The 10,250-nt window shown below is 40.4% G+C and overlaps 1 protein-coding gene across 2 annotated transcripts in view; it reads left to right on the forward strand.

The window, feature by feature from the left end:
* The window catches only part of rabep1 (rabaptin, RAB GTPase binding effector protein 1), a 48,429-nt gene extending 44,096 nt beyond the window's left edge, over positions 1 to 4,333 (forward strand). For both annotated transcript variants that reach the window (XM_005458256.4, XM_003453448.5), the window contains 3 exons: positions 292 to 390; positions 704 to 820; positions 3,022 to 4,333. In XM_005458256.4, the coding sequence (XP_005458313.1) occupies positions 292 to 390; positions 704 to 820; positions 3,022 to 3,123 (318 nt within the window). In that variant the 3' untranslated portion in view covers positions 3,124 to 4,333. The remainder of the gene's footprint in view (positions 1 to 291; positions 391 to 703; positions 821 to 3,021) is intronic.
* Positions 4,334 to 10,250: the final 5,917 nt, after the last annotated feature.

The raw sequence follows: 10,250 nt of genomic DNA on the forward strand, positions 1-10,250 counted from the left end.
GAAATAAATAAATATAGATTAATAGAGAAATTATCATTTGTTCAGTCATTGCAATGATTGCACATGTAGGACCTTTTTGAGATAAAGAGCTATAAAGTTCACATGCTTAATAAAATGCTGTGCTGATATGTGGTCAGATGTCGTTTACAGTGGGCAAAAATCCATGAACAAAGCCTTTAAACCTTATTATTAATTTTACCGCTGCTCATAGAATCTGCCTTGATCTTTTATCGGCATCTCTGCATCTTACTTATTTGTCGACTGATTATTTGTGTTACATCGTTTTTGCAGCTGGAGAGCAGTTTGGCCGAGAAGACTGAGACACTGAGGAGCCTCCAGGGCCTGAGGATCAGCCTGGAGCATCAGCTCAAAGAGCTCACCACTGCAAAGGTCCGTGTTTGGCACGAACATTTATCTGCTGATCCACCACAACCACCCCTGTCCAAAAAGTCACTTTAACTCGATCAGTAACATCATCATCGTCATCTAACCCGGCTGTTGTGGGATTTTAGACAGTTTATCAGGATTTGACAGATTATGCAGCATCTGATCCTCCAAGCAGCTCATATTACAGTAAAATCCCAACCTCGTGTCATGACAGCAGTTTACCGACAGCTTTATGAGGCCCAGTTTCACTTTAGTATTTTAAATACTGAGACTGTGTAGCTCTTCTGAACAAACCTGTGTGCGCATGTCCTTGTAGAGTGCACTCGAAAGTCAAGTCCTCGACGAGAAAGACAAAGCCCAGCGTCTGCAGACCGAGCTGGACGTCAGCGAGCAGGTTCAGAAGGACTTTGTCAAACTTTCTCAGACCCTTCAGGTAAGCAGCGACTGTCTGTTTAACCTCCACCAGGTCACCAACGAGCCAGTTAGAGTTGTTCAGCTTACATTCAACCAAACAGGAGAACCATAAAACCAAAAATTTCTGAGTTTATTTCATGGCTTCAGGTTCTTTGTTTGGGCATATAAATAACGTTGGTAAACTCCTGACCACAACTTTATGTGTATGTATTGGAAGCTTCTCAGTCGACTATGACAGGTAAAAATCAGAGGAGAAATGTATGGAACGCGTCCATTTATTAATAAAAAAGTGTCTTAAAAACAAAAACACAGAAATAAAACACAACAAGCCAGTAAATATACCAAACCATTATGAAAATGTATCACAAACAGTGAATACTGTCTTTAATTTTAATGCAGCATGTTTAGATTTTATTTGAAAATATTGTAGTTAAGACGTTTACCCAATTTACATCTAATTTTTTTTACCTGCAAATATTCTGATAATCTCCAGAGCCCCCAAAAAGTGACGACGGGGAATGTTTTCATGGTTGCTGCAGTCCCCTCCTTCTGTGTTTTACCTCATGCTTACAGTTGGTGGGTTTTTACACTACCTGCCTGAAATATAACTTGGTGTGAATCTGTGGTGTTCTGAACGTGTGTTTCTTCTGAGTAAACTGTGGTTTGTCTGTAGCACATGTATTACAAATATACCACAGGACCTCATGAGCGTAGTAGCGTCAGTACAGCTTCTGATGCTGCATGTAGTCGGCGTGTCAGCCCGAGTCACGACAAACAAAGCAGCCACAGCGGCGGGGACAGCTGTCATCATCTGGCTGCAGTCACAATCAGATCTGCAGTCAGTCCCGGCTGTGGTCAGCCACAGAGCTCGAGAGTTAGCTGCTCGACTTATCTTTCTAAACACAGCGGTGCAGACTTGAGCCGGTGCAGCCACAACTGAGGGAGCAGTGACTGCAGCTGTGGTCGCAACCAGCGGTCTATTGCATGCTGCAAGACACTGCAGTATCACAACTGTAACACCGCTGTAAATATTCCAAATGCTTGCCTTCCAGCTGTTGTCCCAGGCCAGATGCTAAGTGAGTTATTAAAGTAGCTCAACGTTTAAAAGAAGCATGTTTAAGGGCGCTACAGGAGGGCTAGAAAAACTAAAAGTAAAAATAAATAAAACGCATGCAGGGCAAAGCTTTAGATGGCCGAGGTGGTTAAAGTGTAAAACCATAAAATGACTTTGCATTATGAAGAAGGTACACAGCTGTTTTTAACCGGGTTTTAAGATTACATGCAAAGTAATGGAAAGAGTCACTGTGTCATATATTTAACCCTCAAGCAACTGAGCTGTTTTAGTCATTTTTTATCATTTTTATTTAAAAAACCAAACAAACACAAGCTTCAGTCACAGTCTTCGTCTGTTAGTTTTAACAATGCAAATATTCTTTGTTTCAGTCAAACTAAGAGGAAAAAAAATGTTTTAGTGACGTCACTGTTAATTTAACAGCAAACTATAGAAGAACTGGTGACTTTGTAACACTTTGGACAACACATTACTTACTGAAAGACACAAAATATTGAGATTACTCAAATATACACTCACCAGCTACTTTACTCTTCTTTTGATTTTATTTGTCAGTTACATTTAAAGGCTTAAATAGTTTTTTAATCTTAATAAACACATTTTTTCACATTAGCTGCTGTTCATATTTAAAAATGACGACTTGCAGCACTTCTGTAGGCCTCGTGCAAGTCTACCTTAGACCAAACCTCTCTCCCCTCTTTCCTGTCTGCTGTGTCCTCTGTCCTGCCCAATAAAAGGATGTAACTAAGTACATCAAGCTCCACCACAAAGGGATTGCTTGTTCATAAGTGATCCATGCCAACGACCTTGACAGAATTGCATTAATTTATGTTCTGAGATCTGTGAGGCTATGCAAGCTACTAACACCTGTGAAATAAACACATGAACCATGTATATGTGAATAAAGCGTCACAAGACTAATAAACCTTGTACAAAAATAACATATAATTAAGAAAAGAAAATTAAAAAGTACTAAAAATAGAAAGACGGAACAAATGGGGGAATTTTTTTTTTTTTAAGTAACTTTTCTGCATTTTTTTTATGTGGAAAACTCCTTTCAGATGATATTTGATTATTAAAGCATTATAGTGCTGTGTGAGAAATCCTCCCGTGTCAGAGAATTAATCGCCGTTTGTCCATGTCCTCAGGTACAGCTGGAGCGGATACGACAGGCGGACTCCTTGGATCGAATCAAAGTAATCCTCAATGACACCAACTTGACTGACATCAATCAGCTTCCAGAGACATGATACCACTGAAGGACGACTGCCTTCACTTTCATTTCCCCTTCTTTCTATTTCACTGACCCAGTAACATATTACCCGACCCTTCCTCTTCTTCTTCCTCCTCCTCCCCCCCATAACCACCTGGGAAGAGTTTGGAGGGACATGGACAGACGTGGCATGAGGAGCTCATGGCCTTTTGTGTACATTAGAAGTCTCTGAACACACCACAGATAGAATAATGAAGAAGAACACTACTAAAAAAAATAAAATGTAAATAACTAAATGTGGACGGAGGGAGCGGGTGGAGGTGCTTCTCCCTGTGGGTTCTGTCTGTCTTGTTTCTACTGTAGATACGACTGTCTGTATTAGCTCGACCAAAAAAAGGTTTGTCGTCCTCTGAAGCACTTTTCATCTGCGACTTCTCTTTCCAGGTAAATAGAAAATAATTGGATGCATAAATTTTCCTCCGTCTGTTCTCAAAGCGGTTGATAATCGCTTCCTTTCTCCTCTTGCTTGTTCTTTCCGTGTTTTGTTTTGGGTTTTTTTTTCCTTTTTCCTCCAGTTTTCTTGCTCTTTTTTTCTCTCTGTGACATTTCCACCCTCTTCTGGTCATTTTTAACTCTGTGACAGCAGCACGATGAAGGAAGGAAAATACTTGCACATAATTTAACCGGGATAAGAAAATATGGAAAGTAACAAAATGCGAGCAATACCCTTCATGTCTTCAGCACCCTCTGCTGTGTTTTTGCTCTGTTTGTTGCTCTTTGGTGTCTGACAGATGCCTTTTGTTTTTTTTTTTTTGTTTTTTTGTTTTGTTTTTTTTTTTAAAGCTGCAGAAATACAGTGAAGAAACATTAGTCACGTTCAAACTTGTGTTTTTGTTTCTCAACATGTTTAAAAAAAAATTAAAAAGAAGAAACACTAGTTAATCCAGGTCATGTCAGGTAAACGGATGTTTAGGTGAGGAGGGAAATTACAGAATTAAAACGGGAAAGTAATGGCTTTTAACACACACTTTGTTCCTGGTATTCTTTTCCTTTTTTTTGACTTTCCTTAATGTACATCTGAAGATCTTAATTTATCGCGGGCTTTTTAAAGGTGTGATGGATGGATCGCCTGCAGGCCTGTTGTCCCCACAACTAGTGATTTTTCTAAAGTGTAAAGAAACAGTTCATTCATCACTAAGAGGATTCTGTTGTCTCTGAAGCTACTAATTAAATTAAATCACCTTTAAGTGTCGGGGTCTTTCTCTCTAAGGACTTCAGTGCACCAGAGGCTAACCATCAGTGACCTGTGGGTTATGTGTAATTGGGTAAAAAAAACAAGAATTACTAAATGGAGGTGCTTCCGTTGTTCATGGAGAACACCAAACCAGTCAGTAAAAATCACTTTGGCTGGTTCTACACAACCAAAATCGTATAAATGCTAGCACTAGCTGCCACATCTACAAAGGAAAAAAAAAAATAATGCAGTCTTCATAATGGCCAGCAGGGGGCGACTTGGTCTCTAGGTAAAAATGTGTTTCCAAACCAGTTGGCAAGTAGTTGTTGGAGGTTGCTACTTGCTGCAAATGACGACGTTTAAATGACGACTGTTTGCAGATAAGCCGGTGTTAATCCATGCAAAGTACTGCGTCCACAGCAATCTGCCAGCAACCAAAGCAATCGCAAGGAAGTTTTTTGCGATCGATTTCAGGCTAGCAACTGCCTGCAATCTCCAACCATTTTCCAACCGGTTGCAGAGCACCCAGTGTTTAGCAGGGCGTCACCGACTGGTCTCTAAGCCTGCATGACTGGGCCTAGAGAGACCGCCACCAACCTTCTGCAAACACTCGGCAACCTGTTGTGGAAGCCTTTTCTTAACAACTGGTGGTTGTTACATTATCAGTCTCTAGGCCTGCGTGAACCTGAGGCCTAATGTTGAAATCAATGGAAAAATAAACGTTCAGTCCCTTTCATCTCAGTAAGTACTTTCCTGACGAGTTTACAGTTTCACTCACTAGTTTTTTGTAAATTATGGTCCATATCAGATTAAAAAAGGACGTGAGCACACAGCCTCTCAGTCAGTAAACTCTCCAACCAATGACCTCTCGTTTCTAAACGCTCAGACTACGTCCACACTAGCCCGGATAGATTTGAAAACGGCGTTTTCATCTGAAAATGCTCCGCGTCCATACTAGCGTTTTCAGTCATTTTCACAGAGTTGTGCATCCACATTGAATCAGATGAAAATGTTCCAGTCCTGCGGATGCGCAAAAGCGAATGAGAATTAAAGAATTTGAAGAAAAGCTATCTGGAGCATGTACAAAACTGATATTCATCTTTTTTAGGGCTGTCAAAATTGAGAGCAATCAAAACAACCGCTGTATAATGCACTCCGCTATCTTTGTTTATTTGGTCACATGACTGCATCACATGACTAAAATACGTCATCGTTTTAGAAAGTCTGCGTTTTCGTGTGTCCACACTGCGACGGGACAGCTGCGTTTTGAAATGTATGCGTTTTCGAGAGCGTTTTTAAAACGCTGCGTTTTTCCTTGAGGAAAGCGCCGTCTCAGTGTGGACGGGAGGCCAAAACGGAGAGAAAACGATGCGTTTTCAAACGAAAACGCATTAGTGTGGACGTAGCCTCAGACAAACCTCATTCAACACTTCTGAGTGTCTGACATTCAAACGTGCTTAATGTCACAGTTCTGCTGTGAAAAGCTGAGACCATACACTGGGATTTATTTACAAAGCTCACAACCCACCATTAGTAGCAGATTTAAAGGTTACCTACTCTGCCCACTTCCAGCTCTGTATCTTTATTCTTAGACCCGAGTAGGATAGCTTTGCATGACTGGATGGTCAAAATAATACTCGTTTGACTTAAACAGTGCCTATCTGCATTTGTCTGAAATGAGATCTTTTAGTGCCACTGTTTCTTCAGATTTGCCGCCAGCTTTGAGCAGCAGGTGGGTGAGGCTGACCATGACATAAGACAGAGCCAAGACAAGACGAATCTGCCAGAAACGGTGTGTTTAGAGCTTGTAGATACGTGTGTAATATGAGCATCCATCATTATAACAGTACGAGAGAAAATAAGAGCGTAATAGGTCCCCTTTAGATATGAGAGTATGGTTCAAAAACGGTCTGGTTGTCATGCATGCATCCCTTCTCTCTTTAAAGTCTGTGTCTTGTTGCTGTTTGTGCTTTTCACACACGGGTATATTTGCTAACACTTTCTGACAGCTGCTGCTGGAAGATATTCATCGTGTTGCTTTCATGAAAACTGACAGAAGTCGGCGAGAAGTGGAGTGACAGTTTGCTTCACTGTAAAAGAGTGTCATGTTGATTTTTTTGACATGAACGACAAACTGCGAGCACTTCAGCTGCGTTTCAGGAGCAAACTGCCAGAAACTGTGCACCGCTGCTCCCAAATTTAAACTACGTTCCTTCAGTTTTCTCTTTGAAGGCGACCTGGAGGGACATCCACAAACACCTCTCATCTCAGACACATTCCACAAATTTGTAACGTGACCCAAACTGTTGATTCACTACTGACAGCCAGAGGTTTTTGGACAAGTGAGTATATTTCTTAGCCCGTCTCCATGCTCTTTGGACACCTTTACAAGAACTCCAGCTGTGCATTTTCTTCTGCTAATCCAATATATGGTGATTGGGTGGAGGAAAGATGGGGTACAACATGGCCATGTCACCAGTTTATAGCAGAAACTGTCACCGACAGCCAGTTAGCTAGTTCAGAATCGCCAATTAATCCAACATGAATGTCTTTGGACCCATGTACACATAGGGAGAACATCCACACTCCACACAGAAAGGCTTCCGCTGGCTGGTGGATTCAAACTTAGGACCACCCTGATGTGAGATAGCAGTGCTAACCACTACATCAATGTGCCGCCCACATGGCACACTGCTCTGTTCACTTATAAAGCAATTCACTCGCCTCATTCCAGGCTCTGAGTGTGCAGTGTGTAGCTACATCACTATTAGTCTCTTTCTATTTATGAGGTTCCAACCAGGGCTTTTATAGTGGACTAGAAGTACACTAAAACCAGGTGTGAGACAACATTTTAACTCACTGAAGTAAAAGTAGATATAGCATGAGACTTTAGTAAAGCTGCTCAAATTTGTCAACAAGCATCAGAAGGCTTTGGTTCATATGTTTTCTGTCACAACAGGGATTTTCATCCTGTGATGGACATCACCTGTCCAGATCCAGGTGTACCCCCGCCTCTTGCTTTACAACAGCTGGGATAGACTCAGCTGAGATAGACTCCAGCGTGGTGAGCCTGAACTGGATAAGCGCTTACACGGATGGATGAGTGGAGGTGGATGTGTTCCTGTCACAAGGAGTTTTATTCTAGACTTCTTAAATCTCGACCCTGACAAATACAATCAATAATCATAAAGAAAACTAACTTTAGTTAAAAAACACTTTAAAAACAGCCACAGAAAAAAAAGAATTAATACACTGAAAACTCTGAAAACACCAAGAAAAAAACTATAATAAAAACAGTTTCAAAAATGGACAACTGTGCAAAGGCGATCTATTCCATAACCGAGGGGCAGCAATCAAGAATGCTCTGTCCCCCACCTGAGCTTGCACTTAGAGTTCTGTATAGGTTTGAGCAACTGGTCGTATGACCTGAGGGCTCGAAGAAGTACGACAAGGAAAGACCAATTAAGGATTTAAAACAAAGTACAAGAACTTTTGAGAGTGAGAGAAGAGAAAAGTGTGAGAAAAGTCCAATCTTGAAAGCCACAGAAAGTAAGATAAAGCTTTTACATAAAAATGTAGAAGCTTTGGTTCAAACCTGTTTTGTTTTGCATGCCCCAGATTGTTGTATAGGCCGAATTAGAAGGTGATAAAGCTGACAGATGTCACACAGTTGACTGCAGATTCTTTTTCGTCGTTTTTTTAATCCAGACTTTTTGATCATAAGAAGTTGCTAATCAGGAGCTATTAGTGCTCTGATCTGTAAAACAGTGCTGCCCTTTATCCTCAAGCCTCTTTCAAAATAAAAAATTCAGCATGTGAGTCAGAAGACGTGTGTCTAAGTCTGCATTTGTGCCTTGAATATGGCTAAAACTGAAAATGTGGAAAAACTAGTTTTCTCAGATGACTCAAAGGAGACTTACTTCCTTTACTGGCACAGAAAGTGAATGCACAACTTCATCAAACTACATATTTTTTTTAAAGATGCAAATGATTTTCCGGGAGCTGGCTCGCTGTGTGATGTTCTGGACTGGTATGAAAAGGCTGAACACAAAGCTTCAGATTCATGGAAACTATGACGTAGGATAGCCTTTCTTCCATTGTAAAAGAAGTAAAGACGTCAAAAGACTACTCGCAGAGCACGCAGAAGCAGCTTTGCTTGGTTTGAGAACATATTGATCACTTTTTTTTTGTATTTTCCAGCCTGCATGTCAAACATTTCCTCACGTTTCGTTGGGTCTATGAGGGTGAAGGAAAGCCCTGAGCTGAGACCTGTGAGAGATGAATGCAGTGAGTTTCCAAAGTGAATTCTGGATATAATTTCCTCTGAAAGCTTTATTGTGTTTGAATTTTATTTATGAAGACCAAATAAAGTCTTGTCTATAACAATTATTATATTATAGTGTCATATGATGTTAATATGAGATGATTCTGAGCTGGTCATCACAGATTGGGCTTTTATTTATTAAATCTAATGTCAAAAAAAGAAAAGGATATATAAGTAAATGTTCAAATGAAATTGGTCTAAAAGTTCTCACTGTCTACTGCTACCTTGTTTTTAGTGTAAATAATAACTAATTACTCAAAGTGCACTTTAATTTTGAATTTTTACTGTTAAATTTAATGATGCTTAATTTAAAAAACTTGGATTTTGGGTCATTTTTGTAGCCAGTTTTTACAGCAGCTGTATAGAATTTTACAAACTAGAAAAGTGATGACTCAGATACGATGACAGAGGTTTTATTCTTGCACTTTTCTCTCAATTAGCCACTAAAAACTGACTCAAGTGCACAGTTTGAGCTTTTATTTTCTTGTTATTTTCCTGGAGAATGAGAAAAAGGAGATGAGGCTTTGCACCTGAAACATTAACTCTCAGTTTACTTTCATTTAAGTTAAATCACCGTCTCTCCCTGCAGAAAACAATCGGAAAATCCTCTCATAACCACGTGGATCCACAGAGGGGGAAGTGAGATTTCATACTTGCATATATGAGAAAAATAAATGGGAAATAAATGAAAATAGAGAAGGCAGAAAAATCCCTTCATTCTTTAAAGGTCTGGCATCAGAGCTTTGATAAATGTCTAGTTTTACATTGTTACATCCACCCACTTATTTACAGTAGGTACAGTGTTTGTCATCAATCTTTTAGTAAGTTGAAATAAAATACTGTCCACTTTGTTAGGTACACCTGTTGAAGTGCTAGTTAGCCCAAATATTTAATCAGCCAATCCCACAGCAGGAAGTCAGTGCATGTAGGCATGTAGACGACCTGCTGAGCATCAGAATGAGGAAGAAAAGTGATTCAAGTGGCTTTAAGTGACAGACTGGCTGGTCTGAGTAATTCATGGATTGCTACAAAACCATTTGTAGGGTTTACAGAGAATGATTCAAGAAAGAGAAAATATCCAGCGAGCTGCGGTTCACTGGGTAAAAATGCCTCGTTGATGTGTGACTGCTTCAAGCTAATAGGAAGGCAACGGTAACTCAAATAACCAAACTGTGGTATGCAGAAGAGCATCTCTGCAGGCTGACTCTTGAAGCAGATGGGCTACAGCAGTAGTAGACCACGCCGGGTGCCACTACCGTCAGCTAAGAACAGGAAATTGGGACTACAGGTCACACGGGCTCACCAAAATTAGATCATAGAAGATTCTTGAGAAACATTGCATGATCTGATGAGGCTCAATTTCTGCTGCAACATTTGGATGGATGGGTCAGAATTTGGCATGTATCTGACCCAGTCAATCCCTTTATGACCACAGTGCACCCGTCTTCTGATAGTTGCTTTCAGCAAGACAAAGCACCGTGTCACAAAGCTCAAATCACCTTAAACTACTTTCTTCAACATAACACTGAGTTTTATGTACTCAAACGGCCTCCACAGCCATCAAATCTCAATCTGTTGGAGCACCTCTGGGATGTGGTGGAACAGA

The sequence above is a fragment of the Oreochromis niloticus genome, linkage group LG10 (assembly GCF_001858045.2).
Source record: "Oreochromis niloticus isolate F11D_XX linkage group LG10, O_niloticus_UMD_NMBU, whole genome shotgun sequence".
Classification (NCBI taxonomy): domain Eukaryota; kingdom Metazoa; phylum Chordata; class Actinopteri; order Cichliformes; family Cichlidae; genus Oreochromis; species Oreochromis niloticus.